Source organism: Lissotriton vulgaris, chromosome 1_1, assembly GCF_964263255.1.
Source record: "Lissotriton vulgaris chromosome 1_1, aLisVul1.2, whole genome shotgun sequence".
Taxonomy (NCBI): Eukaryota; Metazoa; Chordata; class Amphibia; order Caudata; family Salamandridae; genus Lissotriton; species Lissotriton vulgaris.
The window spans coordinates 1,943,330,710-1,943,356,726 of record NC_141685.1 but is presented as its reverse complement, the minus strand read 5'-3'; the positions used below and the strand labels follow the sequence as shown (position 1 = coordinate 1,943,356,726).

Genomic DNA, 26,017 nt, shown 5'->3' with positions numbered 1-26,017 from the left:
ATGCCAAAGTCTTGGCCACTCGTCTGTCTCTTATTGCACCTGAGGTAGTGGCCCCTGAACAGTCTGGCTTTGTGCCTGGAAGGAACCTAACCTATAATATACGCACAGTGTTGGGCACCTTACAGCATGTGAGGCAGGACACGAAGGCCGTAGCCATCTTTTTAGACATGGAGAAGGCCTTCGACTCCGTAGAGTGGCCGTTCATGCTGAGAGTCCTGCGCAGACTGGGATTGGGGGAGCCATTCCTGCAGATGGTTGGAGCTCTGTACTTGAGACCCACGGCTAGAGTGCGCCTGGGGGACCGCGTTTCAGATCCATTTGACATTAGTAGAGGCACGAGACAGGGCTGTCCACTGTCCCCGTTGCTCTATGCCCTCGTCGCTGAGCCACTGGCGTGCGCATTGCGGGAGTATCACTGGCAACGGGGAGTCAGTTTCCCGACATACAAAATAGTTATCTTGATATACGCTGATGACACGCTACTTTATGTACGTAACCCAGAGACGAACCTATCCCAGTATTACGGGAAGTGGTGCGATTCGGGGCTCTCTCCGGACTCAAGATCAATTGGGAGAAATCGGTGGTGTTCCCGCTGACTCCGGTGACTGCCCACTTCGACATGGAATATCCTTTACGCTGGTCGACGGAAACGGTGCAATACCTCGGCAACATGATTCATACGAGCGCGGAGGTATTGTTCCGCAAGAACTATGGTGTGGCATTCAGTAAATGCGAGGACGATGTGGAAAGGTGGTGCAAACTCCCACTCTCCTTGATGGGACGAATAGCCATCATGAAGATGGTGATTCTACCACGGTTTCTCTTCCTGTTCACTACTCTGCCCATTATACTCTCGAAAGCCTTTTTCGGGAACTTGACGAAGCTCATGGTCCGATTGGCCTGGGGTGGTACGCAGCCAAGGGTTATGTGGAGCACACTCTTGTTGCCTTATGAGTTAGATGGCCTTGGAGCTCCTGACCTTGAGCGATAATATAGGGTGGCCCAGGCTACCCACTTGCATACGTGGATCCATGGCGAGAGGAGCATCCCGCATGTGCGGATGGAACGACTCTTTGCTGACCCTCTTCCGCTCCCCGCCACGGTCTGCACTCCTGTGGACCGCAGAATTGGAGTGCTGGACTCGATAACGGCAACAAAGCATGCCTGGCACTCACTGCTGAAGGCCAGGGGAGGCGAGTTGATCTACTCCCCCTTGATGGCGGTGGAATGGATGCAGTGGCTATCGCCTATTGAAGAGAGGGGTGTTGTCCGGGCCTTGCACGGGCTGGGTATTAAGACAGCTGGAGCACTGTTCGCGGAAGGGAAAGTTAAAACTTGGGACCAGGTAGTCCAGGGAGGGCCCAACGCTGCTGCAGCTGTTTCAGTTTCACAGAGTCCGGAGTGCATTGAAGGATGTATTGGGCCCAGACTTGGAGGACCCCCCAGACCTCCCGGAACTTTCCCACATCATAGACACCGAATCATCTCGACATATGACAGCACACCTGTACAAGGCCATTGCCTCGCATAGAGCGCCGGAACCATCTAAGGCTCGCCTTGCCTGACAGAGTGACCTAGAGATCACGATAGACGACGCCATGTGGAAGTATTGTTGCGTTAACACCAGGAAGCTGTCCCTGAATGGACGCCACAGGTTGATCCATTTTAAATTCCTGCAGAGGGTGTACTACACCCCAGAACGGTTATATCGTTATGGCCTCCGACAATCCCCTGAGTGCGAGCGTTGCCATGCACCTGTGGCTGACTTCAATCAATCAATCAGTGACACTTATAAAGCGCGCTACATACCCGTGGGGTCTCAAGGCGCTGGGGGGGGGGGAGCCGCTACTGCTCGAACAGCCAGGTCTTCAGCTTCTTCCTGAAGGAGAGGTGGTCTTGGGTCAGGCGCAGGTCGGTCGGGAGGGAGTTCCAGGTCTTGGCGGCCAGGTGGGAGAAGGACCTTCCTCCTGTAGTCGCTCTTCGGATGCGGGGGACGGCGGCGAGGGCGTGGTTGGCTGATCGGAGGTGGCGTTTGGGAGCGTAGAAGTTGACTCGGCTGTTGAGGTAGCTCGGGCCTTGGTCGTGTAGGGCTTTGTGTGCGTGGGTGAGGAGGCGGAAGGTGATTCTTTTGTTGACGGGGAGCCAGTGAAGGTCTCGCAGATGTCCGGAGATGTGGCTGGTTCGTGGGATGTCGAGGATGAGTCTGGCTGAGGCGTTCTGGATCCGCTGGAGTCTCTTCTGGAGCTTGGCGGTGGTCCCGGCGTAGAGGGCGTTGCCGTAGTCCAGTCGGCTGGTGACGAGGGCCTGGGTGACGGTCTTCCTGGTCTCGGTGGGGATCCACCAGAAGATCTTCCGTAGCATGCGTAGGATGTTGAAGCATGCCGAGGAGACGTTGTTGACTTGCCTGGTCATGGAGAGGGAGGAGTCCAGGATGAAGCCCAGGTTGCGTGCATGGTCTGTCGGTTTGGGTGCGGTGCCCAGGGCGGGAGGCCACCAGGAGTCGTCCCAGGCGGAGGGAGAGGAGCCCAGGATGAGGACCTCCGTCTTGTCCGAGTTCAGTTTCAGGCGACTGGTCGTCATCCACTCAGCTACCTCTTTCATCCCTTCGTGCAGGTTGGCTCTGGCGGCGGCGGGGTCGTTGGTCAGGGAGAGGATCAGCTGGGTGTCGTCGGCGTAGGAGATTATGCTGAGGTTGTGTTTGCGTACGATGGCCGCGAGGGGGCTCATGTAGACGTTGAAGAGGGTGGGGCTCAGAGATGATCCTTGGGGGACGCCGCAGATGACTTCGGTGGCCTCTGACTTGTACGGTGGTAGGCGGACTCTCTGTGTTCTCCCGTCGAGGAAGGAGGTGATCCACTCCAGCGCCTTGTCCTGGATTCCGACGTTGCTGAGACGCCGTACTAGGGTGCGGTGGCAGACCGTGTCGAATGCCGCGGAGAGGTCTAGGAGGAAGAGGGCCGCTGTTTCTCCATTGTCCATCAGGGCTCGGATGTCGTCGGTGGCGGCGATGAGGGCGGTCTCGGTGCTGTGGTTGGCTCGGAAGCCGGACTGTGAGGGGTCGAGGGATCCGTTCGTCTCGAGGAAAGCGGCCATCTGCTTGTTGACGGTCTTCTCGATGACTTTGGCTGGAAACGGGAGGAGCGAGATGGGGCGGTAATTCTTGAGGTCGGTGGGGTCCGCTGTTGGTTTCTTGAGTAGGGCGCTGAGTTCGGCGTGTTTCCAGCTCTCGGGGAAGATGGTGGTGTCGAGGGATGTGTTGATGATGTCTCGCAGGTGGGGTGCGATGACAGCGTCGGCTTTGTTGAAGACGTGGTGAGGGCAGGGGTCGGTCGGTGATCCGGAGTGGATGGAGTTCATCGTGCGGATGGTGTCTTCGGTGCTGATCGGGGTCCAGGCGTGGAGGGTGGTGGTGGGGGTGGTTGTTCGGTCATGGTGTGCGTTGGTTGGTTGTTGAAGCTGTTGTGTATGTCCGCGATCTTGTTGTGGAAGTATGAAGCCAGGGAGTTGCAGAGGTCTTGCGATGGGGTGATGTCGTTGTTTCCTGCGCTGGGGTTGGAAAGCTCTTTGACGATGTTGAAGAGTTCCTTGCAGTTGTGTGCGTTGTTGTCCAACCGGTCCTTGAATGCTGTTTTCTTGGCGGCGCGGATCAGCTGGTGGTGTTTCCGGGTGGCAAGTTTGAAGGAGGTCCTGTTGTCCGGTGTCGGTTCCCTTCTCCAGACTTTCTCGAGGGCTCGGCAGTTCTTCTTGGAGCTCTTGAGTTCGTCGGTGAACCATGGGGCTTTCTTGCTGCCGGGTCTGCTGGGCGGGGTCCTCAGTGGGGCGAGTTCGTCCGCGCAGTTGCTGATCCACTTCGTGAGGTTGTCGGCGGCCTGGCTGGGGTTCGCTGAGCTGGCAGGAGGGTGCTGGCTCAGGGAGGTGGCGAGCTGGTCTGCTGTGATCTTGTTCCAGCTTCTGCGGGCGGTCTGTTGCTGGTGGTGGTGGGTCGTTGTTTTCTTGAAGGTGAAGTGGACGCAGCTGTGGTCCGTCCATTGAAGCTCTGTGGTGTGGCTGAAGTTGATGTCCTTGCTGGATGAGAAGACAGCGTCGAGTGTGTGTCCGGCGAGGTGGGTGGGGGTGGACACCAGTTGCTTGAGTCCCAGGTTGGTGAGGTTGTCGAGCAGGGTGCTGGTGTTGCGGTCGTTGTTGTTCTCCAGATGGAAGTTGAGGTCTCCCAGGAGGATGTAGTCAGCGGAGGGGAGGGCATGTGGGCTGACGAAGTCGGCGATGTCCTCGCTGAATTGTGTGCGTGGTCCAGGGGGTCGGTAGATCAGGGTGCCTCTGAGGGTGGTGTTCGGGTTGGTGTGGATCTGGAAATGCAGGTGTTCGGCGGCGACTTCCTTCACTTGGCGTGGGGGTGCCGCAGGATCTATGAGTTCTGGATACCAGTGATAGCGGAGTTAGGCGAGATACTAAACTATGACCTTCCTGTCGACCCGGCCTTAGCACTGCTGGGTTACTCCAAGGCATTACCGGTGGCATACAGGCGATTGACAGACATGGGCCTTTTATTGACAAGACGTACAATAGCGCAGTGCTGGATGAGGGGACCGACTCCAACCAAGAAGCGGTAGGCCAGAGACATGGTATACTGCTGCACACAAACAGAACACTACAGTGAGCTTCTTCCACCCACCAGTCGCCCAAAAAACTTCTGGGGTCTATATAACACCTTTAGGCACACTAGAGATGACATTGCCGACACGCAGCAGGGGGGGAGAAGGGAGCGCAGTAGTTTAACACCCTGGTGAAAGATCTCCATGGCGCCATAGCGAGAGGCGTTAGAGGGCGACCTGCGGGGGTCAGTGATGGCTGGGTGGAGTATTGATACTTAGCCACACTGCGGCACGATGACTGCTGGGACATACACGAGGCACTTACCTGGGGGAGCAACGGGCAAACACGGGCCATTCCGGGGCGCTTACACTAGGGACGGGTGGTTACGAGCACAGGTGTGTCACGTAGCGTGGCAATTTGCAGCATTACGGCCAGCGAAACGGTTGCATAGTTGGGGAGAGGGGGCTTCAGGGGTTTTTGTACATTGAGGGGGGGGAAGTATATCTTTTGAGGGGGGGTAGGTTTTCTTTCAATATAAAATGCACCTTCATTTCTTACTTCTGAGCACAAGGCCTACACGGATCCACTGTATCATTAATGTTGACTTCTGCATGATACTCTGCCATGATGGCAACTGTTTATTGCGGTTAAAATAATTTTTCTTAGGAACACTTGCGCCGCCGTACCCCAGGGTTGACGGCACATGGCTGTGTAATGTTAGTTACATGATTGCAGAACATGTTTGCACTATTGCGTTGCCGGCCCGGGTGGGTTGTAGGCACAAAGCCGTGTTTGTACCTGCTTGTCTTAATAAAGGTGTTTAAAAAAAACAAAAAAACAATTGTTTCTCTAAATACTCGAGTTTGTGAGGGTCCATGGTTCCCTCTAGCGGCCATTGTAACTGGGGATCCCCTTTTGTATATATGTGCCATAATGTACTATACATGATGGGACAAATACCATATTTATGTACATCTCAGAATTCGGAGTACCTTCTGGTGGCGCCGGCTGACTTGCTTCCAAAATGCTCTGCTTATCGCAGCAGCAACAACAAAACTTCCAAAGGGTGCTAAACACAGGCATGTTATATAAGATATAAAAAACTTATAAACAGAGAGAATTAAAAAAATATATTCTCAAATTACCTGCAAGAAAAATGTTAGCCAAAACAAATAGCAAGTTTCAAAACAGATTTTTAAGCATCAAAAACACCTAGCAGATTCCAAACGGATATAAACAAAATATCAAGTCAAGCAAATACCAAATAAATCCTAATCAATTTAACAAATGAACTGGTTCAATACAGATTTACCTCATGTGCATTCTTCAACTCCGACCTGCCGATCCTCCCTGATCCAAAAATGACATTCTGAAGGCCCCAGTTAAGGCTAGCAGCTGCCAGGAAGATCAGAGTCGGAGAGCTGAAAAATCACCTTGGACCACGAGCAACTCTAATCTCTTCAGATGGTGTGCCCCTCAGCAAAGTTTGTCTTAGCGACCCAATCTCCTTCTCTGGTCCGACTCAAGCCTTTGATGCGGCACCACGTTCGGACGCCAATTTGTGGAGCAGATTGATTTTTATCTGCTGGGGCAGGGTTACCACTCTTGCCACGGGTTCTTATCAAGTAAGGAGGAATCAACACTGGAGCGAAGTCAAACCATAGGTCATTTATTAATCATTCATGAATGAAGTCTTCATCCAACGAGCACCATGGAGACACTCAAGGAGAGAGCACGCTTGAACAATGGTTACAGGGGTTTTTATAGGGAAGATCACAGACAAGGAACGCCCAGAGGTAAATAGAGCTCTGGGAAAAACACAAAAATGAGACAGTTGGTAAGAATCAACAACCTTCGTGCCTTGTGTAACTGTTGTGTCCTGAAGCGGCATGACAAGATAGGCTGAGTAAACTTTATCTAAGGCTTTACCATTGTTTACAAAACCCACAGTGCAGATATCAGCTGTTCTATTGTGCTGACTTTGCATATTTATGCAGCCGACAATGTCTCAGTTTACATTTGTTACCTAATAATTATGCAGGTGTGGTGTCAAGGCTAGAGCCAGGCTGAAAACAGGAAAAAGGTGAGCATGGATGAGGAACAGCTGAATTAAAAAATAAGAGATTCAGATCCTAAAACGAGAGTTTCAGATTTTAAAGTTTCACATTGCTGGATGTAGCACGGACGTGTATTACATGCTGCGGGAAAAATACTGCAGTTATCAACCTAGGAAGATGAGATATTGAAAGTCAGCTAAGCAGTCTAGTAGGGAAACAAAGAAACATAGTATTAGCCCGAGCTTGCATTCCAGCAATTACACTAACAGACACCCAGCATGAAGGGGAAACTTTTAAGAAGCACTTGCACTCGATCTGGAGTGCTCTGAGAGAAACATTCCCTAATTGGCAAGATGTAGGAGGGCTAATGGGAGACAATATGAAGCCAAAGGAAAGCATAAATGATTTTATGAATAGAATGAGAGAAAGACAGGGAAAAGAAACTGGACGGCTGTGGACCGTTACGAGCCCACAAGTCACATGTTTCTACAATATTCTTAAGAAAGGTTAACCCACCGAGATACAGAGCGGCTGGACAGTGTAGTTAGTTTAGTTATCAAACCCTGGCGGGAGATACAAGCTCACATGCTCCCCTACCATAAGAAACACCAAGAGAAAGATAGAGATTAGCACAAACCGGTCCAAATAGAGAAACCGCAAAACTAGTTCAACACAAGTTGAAAAAGATTGCCCTTGAGGGGGGGCGCAACCGTGCAGATGGCACTAGTCACAATGGGGGCTTCACCGCAAAACTTTGGAGGGTACCCACCAGGCAGTCCAGGAGCACAACCAGGATATGGTAGTGGAGGCCAGGAAGGCTGGTGGCAACCAGACCCTAGAGAGTGCTACTATTGACATAGGCAGGGTCATCTGGTAGAGATTTGCTGAATGAAGGCATACCATGAGCAGCAGTAGTCAGTGAACCAGGGCCAGCTGCCACAAACCTGCATGAACGCCCCTCCTCAGTACCAAACAAAGGGTAATCAGAACGTACTATATTCTCCGCCACAGGGAGAACCGCCAGTGGCTGCACAATACCAGTAGGGATCCAGCAATTGGGCAAGCACTTGGCAGGAGCGGTTGTAGTATGGAACAATTCCATTCTATTGCAACGCATGCCAATCAAACACATGAAATACAACGTAAATGCCTTTAACATGTATATCCTTTACCACACATGCTTTTACAACGTATTTTGTTGTACAGCATGTATGGTAAAGGCCTATTCGTGTTAAAAATTGTCCCTAACCCCTACCCTCAGTCCTTAAGCCGGTTCCCTAAACCCTAATTCTAGACCCCAGCGCAACCCCCTTCCTGTTAAAAATTACCTGACCCTTTCCTAAGCCCTATATCTCGACCCCCAGCGCGACCCCCGCCCGGTCTAAAATTACCCGACCCTTCCCTAAGCCCTAAATCTAGAACCCCAGCCCGACCCCCCCCTCTTAAAAAATACCTGACCTTTCCCTAAACCCTAAATCTAGAACCCCTCCTAACCTCCAGACCTTTTAAAAAATATCTGTCCCCCGCCCTGATCCCTAAATCTGTCTCCTGGCCCCAGATCCTTTAAAGAAAATCAACGATCCCCCTTAACTTTTCAAGACGAGCCATCGCTTGTGAGGCACTGCACACACGTCGTCAAGAGGAAGCGGAAGGATCTCTTCACTCCTCTTCCGATGCAAATAGCCTTTACCATGCAGGTGCCATTACCAGCATATGCACTCACCACGTACGTTGTGAAAAAAATGCGTGGTGAAGGCTATTAGTGGTGACAGTGGGCTAGATGTACGACCATGGTATTTTGCAAGTCGCTAATTGCGCTCAATTGCTAGTCGCAAAATAACTTGTACAACAGTGTCAGAGACACTGTTAGCAATTCTCAATGGGGTCGCAAATTGCATGCCTCATGAATATTTACGAGACACTCGCAATTTGCAACCCCATTGAGAAAGGCTGGCCCTCCCAGGTATGGTGGCCTGCTGGGCTCAGCAGACCTCCATGTGTGGGACTGCTTTTAAATAAAGCAGTTTTTTTGTTTTAAGGCACCCCAAGGAAAACAGGATGCATTTAAAAAAAGAAAAATGAAACTTTTTTGTTTCATTTTTTAAGGGCAGGTAGTGGTACCTGGGACCACTGCCTGCCCTTGGAAAATATTTTTAGAGCCAGTCACAAAGGGACCCTTCCCATTTGCAAGTGGTTTGCCACCCTTCTCTGAAGGGTGGTAAACTGAGGCTGTTTTGCGACCGCAACGCATTTGGGTCGCTATTAGGAAGGGAACACCCCTTCCTAATAGTGAGTCAAAAAATCCTATTTAGCGAGTCGCAAATAAATTGTGACTCGCTAAATAGGGTTTGTACATGGCCCTGTAGGTTTTTGCATGCGCAAACGGGTCGCAAACCCGTTTGAGCATGCAAAAACGTGTTGTACATCTGGCCCAGTGTATGCGTGGCAATGCCTGCTTAGCAAAGGCCCTGTGTGGAAACAGTTGCATTGTAATGGCGGTTCCCAGCAGAAGCAGCCACAGACAGGGAACCCAATGCAACAGGGACTGAGGCCACAACCTCAGCAGGGAGGGGTGACAATGTGGGGAGGTAGCGCCTTCTCGCAATCACAGAGCCAAAATTCACAGTAATATAGGATCCCACAGCAAATAAAAACAGGAAATAATAATAATAATAATAATACCAATGACCTAACCCCCAGTAGTTTACCTACGATTTTTAAAAACAAGCAGCATCCCCCTTCCCCTGTTCTCAGAACAGAAAGCACTACAAACAGCATTACTTGCTTCAAGGAATTCAGGGCTGCAAGTGCTGTCTTATCAGTGTCCACAATACGTCCGGCATCGATGATGAGGCCATGAGAGCTCAGGTTGCCTGAAGAGCTTACAGAAAACAGGCTCCAATCTGCTGCTGATCCCCCAGGGAGGGGTTAGCTGCCCAACCCCCAGGGGCAAGGCAGTCTGACGAGAGGGCAGGGAAGAAGAAAAAGAAATTGGTTTCTAGAGCAGTCACCCAGGTCCTGCTGTCAATGTCTAATAGGACATACTCAAATTACTAGACCACCACATCCCCAGTTCCTCGAGTCTCACGTCCAAGCTTGACGTTTCCTTCATGGCGTGCAGCTTCTACAGCACCCTCAAATTGCTCCAAAGGTCTGCGTTGCAATGGAAGCCTCCCTCTTAGTTATGAATGAAGCCATCCTCTGTGACAGCAACCAATGCTCTTCTCGCACGTAGGATGGTAAGTTTGTTCATTTCCACAGTCCTCCTTTCCTCCTAGAGGCCTCGGTGTAGGGTGACCAGACGTCTCAGTTTGCATGGACAGACCTGGTTTTTAGGTCTAGCCTAGCGCAGCCCGCTGATCTATGGGAGGCTTCTTGTACGTCCTAATAACAAAGGGTGTCCGAGGGTCAAGAGAAAGAGAAGGGTTCAGATGTGTATACAAAATTAAAGCACAACTGGAGATGACAAAAATTGGTGAATGTGAGAATGTGAGTCAAAAAGCACTACATTCCTAAGGTTGGGAAAAAGTACTGATCAGTTCCCACTCGGTACCGCCCTTTGACATCGTATGTGACAGACAATCAACTAGTGATGAATATATGTTTTCATGGGTGATACAAAAGAATATCAGATGTCAAAGAAAGGGGTAACTGATTTGCAGTGCAATAGTGTAAAGTGAAAATGTGAGGTATATAAAATTGGATAGAAATGAGTAGAAGTTGGGAATTTAATAGTGTCTCTCAATTCTTCCAATATTAAAAACAATATGAAATGCCAACAGATTTAACAAAATATCTGTTTGCAGGAAGGGTCAACATGTTTCAGCATCTGTGGCAAATAAAATTGTGCCACTGCTTTCTTCAGGACCAGTATGTTTATGCTACTGCAATAAGTAATAAAAGAATTATATCACCTGTGTGTTTCAGGTCATACTCAATATCCTCCAGAACACTGAAGAATCGTTGCGCCCAAGAACAGGAAACACAAAGAACCACAAGGGGAGGGAGAAGAAAGGGGACAAACATTACAATGCTGTCACAACACATGATACATTTTGTTCAATGTGCCACTAGAGTATGGTACGATTTACTATTACCCAAGTCAGAAATTCGCTTACCTAATAGGTAGGAGAATAATGCATCCCCCCACCTGGCTGCTGCTCAGGCGAGTGGAGCACCACTCTAGTTGAAAAACAAAACAAACATACAATCACAAACTTAATGATATTTTATTATTTACAGAAAAAATGGTGGATGGTTTACCAGGGCGATCTCTAGTTAGTTCGATCGCATCAATATTCAGTAGCCATTGACAAGCATCCAATGTGTGCGTTCCCTTATGGAAGTTGTCATCAAAACAGCCAGATGGCGTCAGGAATCACTCGCCTGAGCTGCAGCCAGGTGGGGTGATGCATTATTCTCCTAGGGAATAATAATCACCCTCACTCCCTATATCAGGGGTCACCCCCCGGTACCTCACTAGATCGCAACTAGTGTAGTGTTGGACTCGCACTGCTAGGGTGTAATACTGGGTATCCGTTAATAATATTTCTGAGATTACAATCAACTAACTTCTTTCAAAAAACAGGTAACTAAAAAGACAACAAAGTGCACCAACGCGACTTTTCGTCAACCCACACGAAGAAGGAAAAAAGGACATTTCCAAACTTACACCAATGGAAGGAAGAAAACCCCACAGGCCTTAACACAGCCACCAGGGGAGTGCAGATGGCTCCGAAGGGACTCACACCTCGAACTAGTAAGTGATGGGGACCCCCTAATCTTGGTTCGGCTCCTTTCTAGAAGACCGGCCCCAGAAAATACTGTTGCATCCCCACATCTCATCCCCTCGCCCTATAGTCTGTGGAGTTCCTCAGGGCTCAGCCTTAAGCCTGACTCTTTTTAATATCTACCTTGCCCCTCTTGCCCCACTAGTAGAGCAGCAAGGTGTAAGTGTTGTCTCATACGCAGATGATACCCAGCTTGTGTTCTCTTTTAGGGATTACTCTGAGGAAGCATTTACCAACTTTAAACAGTGTCTGATTGACATCTCAGCTTTGATGACTGACAACTGTCTGAGGCTGAACACTGATAAAACGGAGGATCTGTTCTTCAATCAGCCATCCCTTCCACAATTTGACTTATGGTGGCCATCAGAGCTCAATCTTCCCCCTCAACCTGTCTCCTCTGAAGGGATCTTGGGGTTCAAGTTTGACTCTGCCCTTTCATGTAAGGCCCAGATAAGCCATGTTTCTTCGTCGTGTTTTTGGTAAATGAAGTCCTTACGGAGATTCGCTCATCTCCTACCCATGGACAGTAAAAAAACAGTGGTCCATGCCCAGATCTCGTCTCAGCTGGACTACGCAAAAAGTTTGTATTCGGGTCTGCCAGCTTACCCGATTAGGAAGCTACAAACTATACAGAATGCAACCGCCAGGCTCACCAGAAATGTCCCGCAACGACATCACATCTCCCCCCACCTGCATAGCCTGCACTGGCTGCCAGTAAAAAGGAGGATAGAATTGAAGGCTCGGACTCTCGCATATAGAGCAGTCAGAGATACTTGAGGAAGAGACTCCGTATATACCATCAGACGAGGGTCCTGAGGTCCAATCATCAAGAACTCCTAGTCACTCCCCGCTTTGCAAAAGCTAGGTTAGGTAGCCGGTCATTTACTGTGAGAACTGCTTATCTTTGGAATTCCATGCCTAAACATATTGGGAAGGCCAACTGAGAATCCGTACTACGAAAATTTCTAAAAACCTGGCTTTTTGGCCTTCCTTAGCACATGTAGAATGCAGCAATCTACCTATTCCTCCTTGTAACCTCCGTCAGCGCCGGGACACCTCCGTTGGATGTAACCATGCGCTCTACACGCCTTAAATAAATAAATAAAGTACAATACCACAACAAAAGTTAGGACACTTGAATGGTTGTGTACAATCTACCTATTATGTGTATTCCACATTGTTTACCACCAAGGAAAGAGATTTACTAATGGGGAACCACGGCACCCACATAGGGACCTTTTGTAAGTCACCCACAATTACACTAAACAGAACACCAGCATCCAACATGCACGGCAAAGCCCTCTTTAATATAAAATCTGGTATCAACACATGACCTCAGTCAGCTCCCAAGCATCGGTCAGGTCATGTTATATCTGCTCGTTGATCACACACACTATAGGCGCAGATAAGCTGTACCTGCCCCAATAGGTAGCCCTGTGAAAGCAAAATGCCTAATTTACCTCTGCCTGTGTAGGATAAGGGGCAAGATCCAACCCAACAAGATAGAACCGCAAAAGGTAGTTGTAAACGTGACCCAATATGACACCAACCCAACAGCGCTATACATCTTCACTGAGCCCACTGATATCCAAACCAAGCTGCTCAAAATGTGTAGGAAGGGCAATATAGGGGATGATATCACCTGGCCCCAAGATTTTCAGAGAAGAGAGTTTTGGAGGTAGCCAAACCCCTAACTAAGTGCACTAATATTTCCGCTCCAGGGTACATCTGTGTACCAAGAATGGCTATTAGTGTATCTGGAGCAGTCTTCTTTAACAACAAGTGGTCTCCCGACATAGAATTCCAGTGTAGGGCTATCCAGCTCAAACATAAAAGGGGGAATGGGTCAAATGGAGGAGACTTTATTGGAAGTATGGCAAACCCATGTCAGGAAATCAGGGACACCGAGGTGATTGGATACAATTGGTCAGCAGGGAAGGGTTAACCCCTGATTGTATAGCAACTTGCCTTTTATTCCTTATGTGAAAAGGAACACTTCCAATGGGCAGGAATGCCAACTCCGGAGTGATTTTACATATTGCCGATATGCAATAGGGCACATCCACCCTTATGTAGTTTTATTGGCTTTGTGGCGAGCATGTTTATACTCATCTGGTTCCCTGATGGACAGGTTTGTGTTCCCTGGTGACCTTGCTCACTCGGACACTGGTAATTCCCAGAGAAGAGCTTATGGACTTGTAAAAGTACCCATCAAAGAAAAAGACCATCGTACTGACAAAGCTCGCGAAAGGAGAGTGGTGGACTATTTTGGCTGGGCTCAGTTCAAAGACATTCCAAAATAATTTAGACTGATCCTCGAATCACAACTGGGGTTAAGAAGGGGGGGAAATGCCCTTCTTCACCCTGTAGACAAAAGCTAACGCCCAATGGCTCCAGATCACCCAGTGGGAAATTCTCAAAATGAGGACCAGCACTGAGCTCGGCCTCAATTAAATCAGGAACGAATGCAAGCTGTCCGCCTCATGATAATGCAGCACCATTATGTTTTGGACTTAATTACCTAAATGGAGGGAAGGGTATGTGCCAAGATCGGCGCCATCTGCTGTAAATTCATCCCAGGGAATGACATGAACAGTGGAACTTTTACACTTATAATCAAATCATTGCATAATCGACAGAGAAGAATGCGTGAAGACGGAGGTGTCCCTGAGCAAGAGTGATTTTCAAATTGTTTCTCCTGGCTCCCACGATGGACATCTGGTCTGTAATCGTTGTGTTACTATAGAGTTTCGGGATTATACAATTGATTGGGGATCATCTGTTGTAAAAACGCAATCCTCAAACTGGGTAGAAAGAACGTAATTATGAAGGTTGTTGTAGTCAAAAGCAGGACCCAAATAAAATAATGGTACAAACGTAAGAGTTAGCTTGTGTAATTGAAGAATCAACTAGAGGGGGAATGTTAATATGGATATTGATGCGTTTATCTCTAAAAATGAACTGTTGTTCTTATTAATAGATTTGTTGTCCCGAACTTCACATCTACCTCTACATGCAAGTGTGTAGGCAGGCCCTGCAACCTAGGCCCGGGATTACTGATTGATGAGTCGTAGATGGGGGGTTGCAACACTGGTAGGCAAACACTCGGGCAGGCAAACACTCAGGCAGGAAACTCTTGATCAATTCAACAGATAGGCGCATCGACATTACAATGGTCAGGGGAGATCGCCCCAATAAAGAATACATGGCCGAGGGCGTGTGCGTGCTATTAAAAACACCATAAAGTCAAATGTCACATGAGGTAGAAACACAAAGCCAGCCATTCAGAGCCTAGCACATGTAGTGATCATGCACTCCCCATGCCGGATATCTGGATACGGTACATTCATCTCTGGCCACAATGTTCTCATGCACGTCAAGACCCACTTGTAGTAACCACTGATCATTAATTTATGACTAAAGGCAGAAACCAAAATTCTTTACCATATATGGTATGCCAGAAACCTTTTATTGCTTCTGATATTGTATATATGAAGAGCACAAACTCGATGTAAATTGAGACAGTCCTTAGACTTAGTGCCTATAACTGTTCTCCTGGCCAAACTGTTAAATTAAACAAACTGTTTCCATTTTGCCAAACTCCTTGTCGTCTGTTTTTTTAAGGAAATTCAATTTTAGCACAAGGGAATCTCATCCTTTTTATGCACAACTAACCTCCCCTTTTTTGTTCCATTCTCAAATTAAGTAGCAACCCTGACAATCCAAACTCCTCTTCTTCCTTTATTTTTTTTATGCAATTTTCTGCTCTTCCCAGTTTCTCTCGAGGTTTAGACCTCTTCCATTTTATTTTCTAATAAAATCAGGCCCTTCTTTACTCGAAAGACAAAAATAACTTTTATCCGGGTTAATATCAAATGTGTTTTGTGTAATCCTTCACAAATACTTTAAAATATTTAATTTCACAGCCATCCTCCCTAATAGGTAAATCCTCTAAAGACATATTAAAATCAATCAAATATGGAGAATGAAATTCATCAGGATTAAAAATAGCAGTATAAACAATACACAATACAGAATGCAAAATCGGCAACTGCACCCAAGTCGATTCCTCAATATCTGACGTAGGAAGGTAGGCAGACACATAACATTTACTAACCTTCATTATGTCTACACACTCTCTAATTATTTTAGTATAAATATTATCCTTAAAACCACTAAGAATTCCCTGTGTCAGTATATCATGTTTAATTGACTTTCTTTTAGTAGTCATTTAAACACTGATATTGTTAAGACGATCAGAAACATTTCTCACACAAGTTATGTTAATACTAGTATTATGTATTCTATAACTGTGTAGCAATTGCTGCATTCCATCTTCTATTGAGACAAAAGGTCTTATCATGGCAAGAACTCAAAAATCAAAGATCATTACAGTTTTCTTTAAAGCAATGTTTTCTTATTTTATAAAAACAGTAATCAAAAACAAAATGTGTCTGTTTTTCTACTTTATTTTCTCTTTTAACTTTCAAAAGTTTCAATCAAAGATCATCATTCCTAATCAGCTCAAAATAGGAAAATGTCAAAAATTAATAAGTCTTCTGTTCAGGAAAAATCTTTTCAATTTACCAATTCTGTTATCCAAATTATATATTCACCTGCTTCCCTTTCCTCAAAAGTCCTTTTTATCACTTTCAAGGTGGTTCTTCTTCTGTCTCCAACTCAGTCTCTGATTCACTCTCAAACTTGTACTGGCACCGATTCTTCAATGAGAAATCATCTGTGATTTCCTCTTCTTCTGAAACAGTAGCAAGGTACCCCGCGAGGCGAATTTTCGATTTGAAACTCTTTCTTGTCGACCTCTTATCAACTAGTGACTCATTCCCACTAGTTCAGGATCTAATTGTCTTGCTGATTTTTTTTATGGTTTACAATGCTTCCTTTTACAAGTTCTTTTCCTTGAAATGTCTCCCCCTGACTTTTCTTTCTCAGCAACATTATTTGTCTCTTTATTTTCAGCAACACTATGTCTTGTGCACAAACCCAAACTCAAATTCGAACTTTGATCAGATTTGTCTCCTTCTCCTTTGTTCACGTAAACCTCTTCTTTCCTTTGGGGGTCTGATTTTCAACTGCAACTTTTCACTGCTTGGATCAGAGACTACTTCTTCTTTCTGCCACTCAATCGTTTGTCTTCTGCACAGTAACAGCTCTTCACTCTGATCACGGTTTGAAAACTGGATGTCAGGATTCTCAGGTAATTCATAGGAGCTTTCACTAACGTGAAACTTCAAACCATCAGTTTGGCTTTGCTCATTGTCTTTCTTCACTAGTCTCAATATAAATATTTTCACCTCTCCCCCGATTCATGCTGCTAACTTGAACTTGATTCTGTACTTGACTCTGTGCAGTCGATGTGCCTTTTACCAGATTATTTGATTTGTCCACTTTTCCAGCTACTCACACATTCCATGTGTGATTAAAATGGATCCACAGTGGCACATTTGCACGCCATTGCAGTATTTATTGTCAAAATCACCTGACATGGCATCTTCCAGCATTCATCTAGACACCCCTTACGGATGTGCTTTCATATTACTATCCAGTCCTCTAGCCTTAATCCATGGCACATAGTATATTTGTATTCTTCTGTTAATACATTCACCTGATGAGAGACAGATTTCATCATATCAGCCAAACCCCTGATATAATCTAGAATAATGTCATCAATTATTAAAACTAGTGTAGCTGAATGTACAAATGCAAGTCTCATTGCTCCGCCTGTAACAAATTCATGGGGAGAGGACCCAGTCAGGAGTACTTCTCTTGCCCATCAAAATAAGAGGTAGGGCATCAGGCCACTTCAAAACAGTTAAAGCCATTTTGATATTAAGTGCCTTTTTCATTTATAGGTCTTGCCCAGGCAGCACTTGCATATCGAATTGAGACATCTGGTATTCAGGATAGGGCACGAAACTCTGCCCACTTTCCATCCATCGTTTTAATTGGCTACTGTCCCTGAACTTTGTAAATGGCAGCTTTTCATTGGCCAATGGGCATAGAAGTTCTTAGTACCACCTTTTCAATTCTTGTAACCTCCCATGAGAACACCCCCAGTTACATGTGTTGTTACTCTGTAGGCTTTAATTACAGCCTCTGAGCACTATTTTCTTAAATAACTTTGTCCTGCCTGCTGTTAAAAGTCATGGTTAGACTATCTTTCCTCACATGTGCTTAATTATGCAAAGATTTGCACATCGGATGTAGCATTGATTATGGTAGTATAGTCTTTTGTTCTGCATTGACATACAAATCCTGATCATTCTTTTTATACCCTAGCTTCTCCCATTTTATCTTTTCGTTTTCTGTAGCATCTTTCTGTAACTACCTCAACTCCCTCAAACAACTTGCATTGAATCCGTAAAGAAACAATTCAAATTATTTACATTTTGTACTGAAACTATTTCCAAATCTTTGGTTCATTTTCATTCTCCTGGACAATTGACTATTTTTGCAATGTGCAATGCTAATCCATCTGGTCTGCATATTTGTTTCCTAAAGTGATCAAATCTTTGCCAGATTTAAAAGCTGTTCAATTCACAACAGCAACTTCCTTTGGATTCTGTATGGCATTTAGTAAGAGTAATATATACACATTATTTGTAATAGGAGCTCCTGAAGATATCATATATGCTCTGTGGTTGCACAGAAAGGTTCAGGTATGGGTAGATCGTGAATGCATGAGGGCAAGAGTGGAATATTTACAGAGGCAGAGTAAAATGAGGCATGGTATGATAACATGATTCTTTTACCTCAACCGAAGTTCCTTTCTCTGAACTTTTTACATAAAGTTTGCCCATATCAACTTTTTCATCCACATAGTAGTGCGTTCCATACTCCTTGTAATTTGTATGGATTTGTGGGTTCAATAAACAGTAGTCTTTCTTTCACATTTCTGTTATTTGTGCTCTTTCGATCAATTCACGTTAGTGCTAACCCTCGTAATGCAGCAACATAACTCATATTCTCATCATGCCCTTGCACACAACAAAAATATGTCTTTCAAAAACAACGCTCACTTTGGCGTGAAATGTTTCTCCAACATTTGCAGTGACATCTCATATGGATTCAGGGGTTTCCCATTCCCCATGCACAGTGAGACCTCTGGATGATCATTGTAAATCCTCCTCCCTTCCACTCCTATATGGTGCAGTAATATGGCTTGTTTTCTCATCGGACCATACTTGACTCCACCTATGGGCAACATATACGTAAAGAACATGTTTTTCCACCTCTTCCAAGGGATACTTGGAAAAACTAGGAAACTAGGTGGAGCAGCCATGCTCTGTTCCGACGTAAATGCAAGAGAATCAAAATAACAAACTACCACAATTTGTTAAAATAACTGACCAATATAACAAATTATAACAACAAATTTTAAAAAATCTAAAATTATTATTCAACATACAGTGATCACTTAATTCTGCTCGTAGTTTTTCTTCTAGCAGAAGCGAAACATAAGGCTTTCCACTATTTGCAGCAAAAAGGAAGTTATTCTTCTATGTAAATGACTTAATTTGATGCAAGCAGCGTTCATCACCACATTACAAAGGATGACCGAAGCAGAAAAGAAAACCTGTAAGAGATGATTGCTTAAAATGGCACAGTTTTCATAATGGAGAAATTTTCAATGCGGGCATGTGGGCTTATAATATTGGTGCCGTGCATTATGGGGAAACCTACAAATAAGGTCTAATTTAAAAATGCAGGCACTTTACTTTGAGGCCACGTGTCAGAATCAGGATGCACATTCAGCAAGGCGCGACCCAAATAAATGCTCGGGCAGCCATGTGTAACTCAACCTTGAGCCAGAGAAGCATTCGAGCTGCTGCTAGGAGTAAACAGAATGTCTACCATTCTCAAACATAAAGCGTTCCCGGAACCCAGTCTGCTCATAATCAATACCTGAACGACTGTTAGTAGACATTCCACCGGTATCAAGCTGAAGAGCTTCTCCATTTGTCTGAGCAGGTCAAAGCATTTGCCACAAGTGGCATTCACCTGATCCTGCATGGAAACGGAGTGGTCTATTGGAAATCCAAGGTTCTTAGCTACTCTCCTTGATTCTGGTACAGCAACCAGAGATGACAGCCTTATATTTGTCTGCTTTCTCAGTAGCCAATGCATTATTAGGGCCAATTCTAGCTGGTTCTTGTGTCGGCCAATAATTCACAACTGTACATGCTAACCAAAAATATCAAGGGACCACAACCTTAAACAATGAATTCTAATCTGTCCACAATATCTTAGAAATGTGTGCTAGGTAATGTGTTTCATTGTACCACTTTGCTGGATCCTCTCACAACTTGAGAAAATATATGTAAACGCATAAAATTCAGCTTGTGTCCATGGGACATGTACAAGATTCCGTCCATGAAATTCCAAAACCGTCCCTCATCCAACCTGAGTCACTTGCAACATTTCTCACCCTGCATTCAGCGCCTTTCTTCCTCTTTTTAGTTGCTTCCCCTTTAACCATCTTTCTCAATATTTTTTCAAGTCATTCTAATCTCAAGTTTTTTATTTAAATCTTTAGTATAAGGCTTCAAGGTAATCAAGCCCACTTCTTCAATGTCATCATGTGTCAAATCCATTTAATACTTTTGCTTCACATTTTTCAGTTTGTTGATCTCAACTAATTCATCAGCTAACTCCTCAAATTTAACATGTGCCTGATTCACAAAACTGGCTGCCTTTTTAATCAAATGTCTAATTTCGTCAGCATTGTAAGCCAACATCATATTCAAATTGACATTGCCCTGAATCATCTCTCAAATTACATTTTCAAAATGCCTATGCTAATATCTTCAGGAGGAGGCTCAATTACATTTCTGGTGCAACAGCCTGTCTCTGAATCTCAATTGATATATCTCTACTTGTAACAGACATTCTTGTCATTAGTGATTTTGTCAGTGCACTTGATACCACCCCAGTAGGGGTTTGTATCTACACATTGTCTATCCTAGCGCTTGTGTCTACTCCCACAGTAGCAGGAACAGAGGTGGTCACTGCCTCTGTATATGGAGGTCTAGAATTCAAAAGCTCATGTATAAATGTATCATCATCAGGTGATTATGCATTTTTGTTAATATGGAAATTATTGCATTCAGCGATAAAAATGAAATCTCGTCCTTATTAATAGAATTGCCCATTCTGAATTCCACATCTATCTCAACTGGCAAATATGTAGCCAAGCAGACCCTGAGACCTTGGCCTGGGATCACTGATTGATGGTTCAGAGGTGAGAGGGTGCACAGCTGACAGGCAAACACTTGAGCAGGAAACTCGTGATCAATTCCACAGATAGCAAAAGACACACAAATGATGGAAGGAATGCAGAACAAATAAACATTCACTCCCAGTCAAGAGATCTGGGTTAAATACATCCTTCTTTTGCTCACCATGCCACTCCAATTTAGACGCACCCATTTGCAATTCAGTCTTGACCATACTCCTCATTGGAACAGTCCATCCAGAACTTTTAGTCAGATCCTCCTTGGACCAGAAACAAGCATCCTGGGACTGGTTTCAGGGTATCAACCCTCATCGGCCAGGCTAGTTTCAATCCAGTGGCACAGCGAGCCTGGAACCCACATCTGGGCATACCCGGCGCACTTAGGGGGAGAAAGCAAAAGACACACAAATGTGTACTGAATGCGGAACAAATCCAACATTCACCCCCAATCAAGAGATCTGGGTTAAAAACTATGGATTTAGGCCAAAATCTCTGTACTGGAGTTAATGTTTGACATTGTTGAACATTCTGTCCATCAATTGTTCTTTTTGCATTTGTCACCCCAAGTGGGATGGGTATGCCCACACGTGGGTCACATGCTCTCCATGCCACTGGCTGATGAGCGGTGATACCCTGAAACTGATCCCAGGATGCTAGTTTCCGGTCAATGGAGGACCTGGCCTGGCAATTCGGTATGGACTGTTTCCATTGGAGCATGGTCAAGACTGAGCTGAATGTAGCTTTAAAATGGAATGGCATGGGGAGCAAATAAACAATGGATTTAGACCCAGATCTCTGTACTGGGGTGAGTGAGTGACATTGTTCAGTGTTATATCATTCCATTGTTCTTTTTGCAATTCCACAGATAAGCACAGTGACACTATAATGGTCAGGGGAGATTGCGCAATAAAACACATATGGCCGTAGGGGTACACGCGCTCCTAAAAACAACACAAAGTCAGATGCCACATGTGTTAAGAATGCATAGTTAATCAGGACCCAGCACATGTAGTGATGACGTGCTTCCCAAGCGGATGTTTGTTATTATCCCGCTGTATTTCTCCCCGCAGGGAATCACAAGGCGGTTGTTACAACGACTGTGTTGTGATTCCGCATACCATTACCCCGCAAGTCGGAACAACGACTTGCAGAGGGAGGGGCGCTGGATGTTGGAATAGTATAATTTACTATTCCAGCTCCAGTCTGTGCGGAAAATAGGGATGGTGTTGGATTTTCAATCCAACACCTTCACCCCCTCCGCAAGTCATTGTTCTGACGTGCGGAGTAATGGTATGCGGAATCCCTGCGGGGAGAAAGATTTGTGGTAAACATTGTTTACCTTTGCAAGCTGGTCATGTTCACAGATAAGTGCAGTGCGATGGGGCAGGGCGCGGCGGGGAGCGGGAGCCGACAGACCACGAAATAGGTATTATTTATTTAATTATACCTATTCTGTCATCTGTCGACTTCCACCGCCTCCCAGCCCGCCGCGTTCACCTGTGCTGGCCACCAATGCGTTCACGACCCACCTGTAGTAACCATTTGACCATTCATTTATGACTCCAAAGGCAGCAACAAATATTCCTCACCATATATGGTATGACAGAAACATTTATGATCTGTCATTTTTTGTATATAAGGACATCTACCAAATGTAAATCGTGACAGTTCTCACACTTAGTGCCTGTAACTGTTCTCCCGGTTTAGTTAAACAAAATGTTCCTGTTTTGCCAAACGCCTCTTGTCTTATTTTTTTTTTAAAGATCTTAAACCCAAGCAACATGTTCAATTTTAATTTCTGTTTTATCTTTATCCTGCTCTTCTTTTTCTGTGACTATAGTAAGGAACGTTTTCACACGGTCTATCATTTCCTCTCTCCAAGTTTTCTCTTGTTTATTCATTTTATTCTCCAGCCTCTGTCAAAACAAGCTTTTCACCTGCTTTCTTTTTCTGTAGCCATGCGATCCCGCTTGTCATATGCTTGTAACTGTGTAGGTCTAGGCATTGGCTTTGTGTCGTCTATAGTTTGTCTCAAGAAACATAGTTTTCTGACATTAAAAGTACCCTCTATTGGAAATTGTAGAGCTTCATTGTGTGTGGTATATTCATTCCAATCTAAAATTCAGGTACACGTTTAGTACCCAATCTCTTTCATCATTTCATAGGCTAGTGTTCATTCTGTAGGTCTGTTCTGACCCTCCCTGGATACTACAGTTACCTTAGGCTTTACCGACAAGCTTCCCATTCTTTTTTTCAATCGAAACAACCCACAAGATCAACTCAAAATCACAACAAACAACCTAGCAAACAATGACAAGTCCCAGCAAGGCTCTTTGATGGGTCACCCTATCACAGTGCGGATTCATCAGCAAAAAATCAGAACACTAATCAAAGAGCGGCTCCCTAGCTGAGCAACGAATCACATCACAACTTATCCATGATTCAGAAAACTGCATAGCCTCTTTAAACTCAAATAACTAAATAGGGCACTAATGTACATTTTGTTGTTTTTAAAAGGAAAAAACTTTACACTTTGTATATTTCTGTTTTTATCCATGTTAGCTGCTATATTTTTTATGGGCGGATGATGGATTGTTTTAATGCTTGTACACTTTTATGGTTTTTGTGATTTAAACCGAATAAAGTATCTTTTGAATTGAATTGAACTAAATAAAGTAATTGTCTGGTTACCCTAGAAAGAAAGGAAAATCGATCAATTCAATCAAAACCATGAAACTTCAGAAGCACAAACAAAACTCCAAATCAAGAACAGAAAACAAAAGCTCAGTTTAAACCATGATTCACACTAGGTAGATCTCCGCCCAGCAGCAATCCACCCTAGTCAGTGCACTTGCTCTGTGCACAAAAAAAATATACACCAACCAGAAATAGGCATACATCGTAGAAAAAAATGAACTAGTTAAGAATCCCTATCAATATGTGAGCTGTGCTTTGGTCCACATACCAGCAATTATAGACAAGTGCTGTCAATATCTCGAGATCTTTGATTTTGAGAAATTTGATAACCAAACCAACCAAAAAACCTCACCTGCTTTTAAGAAATATGAATAATAAGACAACACAACAGTAATAAATACAGCAATTGAACCCATAATCACCATCACATACCTAAACAACTCACAACAGAAACAGAATTTCATCTCTCAAACTCCCTTTTTTTTAAAGCATTACAAAAAATCAATTCTCCCAATTCAAACGTTCACGCCGTATTGTACAGGAACAACAGCTTGTCACTTCCTAAGAATCTCCATGACACAAAACTTTTGGCAGAGTTCCAAAAACTCCTTTTCCTTTGGTACAGAAATTAAAACCTCAAAAATCATGGGGATACATTTGGGCAACTCTAGGGATCCCCAAGCATTAGGAGGCACTCTTATGCAACCATCCTCTGCTACTAAATGTGTGGAAGCCCGATCCCAATAATTTAATGAACACCAATATTTTGATCAACCCCAAAACTTACCTCTGGCGATTCAACTCCAACACACTTGATCCAGCATTAAGAGACACCACCTAACCCAACATCAGTCCCAAACAAGTAGCAGCAAAGTAAACCAAACAGTGACCGAGACCACTAAAGAACTGAATTCTAGATCAATAAAAAGTTTTATTACAAAAATTAGAATATGCAATACAAAATAATGAATGCTGCTCGCCATGAAGGCACAGATACGAAGATATAAAATCAGTATCGATTTTGTCAGGTTCTTAAAGAACACTAACAGCATTTTTAATTGAGAAGGAAGTCTTTCAATAATCGAACACTTAGTGAGAAAAATTAAAGTCGCTCTCGAAAGGACAGAGTTCCGTGTGAAAAAAATAATAAAAATCACTCTAGCCACATAAAACCTGCGGGTTTAATACATATACTAAGCGAAAGCTATGAGGAAAACTCAAGATTCAGCATAGCATGATCACTGACAGCACATAGACAAATCAGAAATTGTATTGTCACAAATAAAGGCTATAACACCACAGCCCACTTCTAAGAATAATAAAGGATTATCTTCCAATGATGTCACATTGCTATGGGCTACGTGGTAACTGTGGGGTTAGAAATCTCATAGGGGGCATTGATTGGGAGGGAGAATGAGCACCAGCAGAATAAGCAAAACAACAGAAATTGTATTCTTTTAAATAAAACGGTGTCTTTACGAAAATATGTCAATACTAAACTATGTGTTTAATCACACTTCTACGCATTACTATTAAAAGTGTATAATCATTAGTTCATCGGTTGTGCTCATACATATTATGAAAATTAATATCTCACAAATATTATTTAAAATTTCACATTGTCAAAATACGTTAACAGCCTCTCCGAGCAACCTTGGCTTTTTAATAAACAGCATCTGCTTGCTGGAGCTCGTAGTTTCACTTAATGCATTGCAGGTATTCCCAAAGTAATGAAAGCAATGAAGCGATCACACTGCCGGCGAAAAAATCCTGGCATCAACTAAATCTATCACAGCTGCCATGGGGCCACACAGCATCTATGACTGCCTCCCGAAGCTCGCTGGTGTTATGACCCGGTTACAGGAAGTGGTATATAACGAGGCACAGTGTGCCCGGAAGAGCATGGCGTAAGCAGTGTGTCTGTATGCAGAGGTGGGACTTTCTTAAAGTCCCTCCTACCCATTTCTAACAGTGTATTCTCCCCAGAAGCACTTACCCCAGGTCCGTGTGGGCTCGGGGTGCCTCAGCTGCTCTGGTGGGTGGTGCCGAGTGAAGGCTGCTAGCACGGCCTCGGGGGAGCAGCACACCAACTCGTCCCACACCCCGCGTGTGTAGAAGTCCCCCGTGTGCGCGTTGGCGATGGGCAGAGCCACTGACAGGAAGCTCCGCACAGCCCGCAGCCTTTGGCGCAGCAGCTCCCAGGCAGGCTGCTCCAGGGTAGAGAGCGGGCGGCGGTCAGAGGAGGACATTGCCGCTGCTGGTCTAGAGCGGCAGGGTCTGCCTGCTAAAGAGACACGGCTTACTCCTGCAGCGTGGCCCGCTAAAGAGCGACAGCCCTGCCTCCGACCCGCCCAGCGCTCGCCTCAACCCTAGCACAGCAGCGCGCTGCCACGCTTGCCTGTTAAAGTGTCCCTGGCCCTCTCCCCCTGACAAAATGCGAGCTATTAAAGTAAATATTGTTTTACTCCTGCAGCTCGTCACAACCTAGTCAATGCATTTGAAGCCATTACCGACCTTCCCAAAATGTCCGCGAGTGAGCATCATATTCAGAAGAAAGCACAGCTCCAAAAAAAAAAGAAAGAAAAACTCAATTCTGATGCTTTTAAAGTGCATTGATATCGATACTG

The 26,017-nt window shown here is 45.1% G+C and overlaps 1 protein-coding gene across 1 annotated transcript in view; it reads right to left on the bottom strand.

The window, feature by feature from the left end:
- Nucleotides 1-25,766, bottom strand: part of METTL25 (methyltransferase like 25) — a 619,072-nt gene extending 593,306 nt beyond the window's left edge. The window contains exon 1 of the mRNA XM_086919632.1: nucleotides 25,387-25,766. Within this exon, the coding sequence (XP_086775758.1) occupies nucleotides 25,387-25,639 (253 nt within the window). The 5' untranslated portion in view covers nucleotides 25,640-25,766. The remainder of the gene's footprint in view (nucleotides 1-25,386) is intronic.
- Nucleotides 25,767-26,017: the final 251 nt, after the last annotated feature.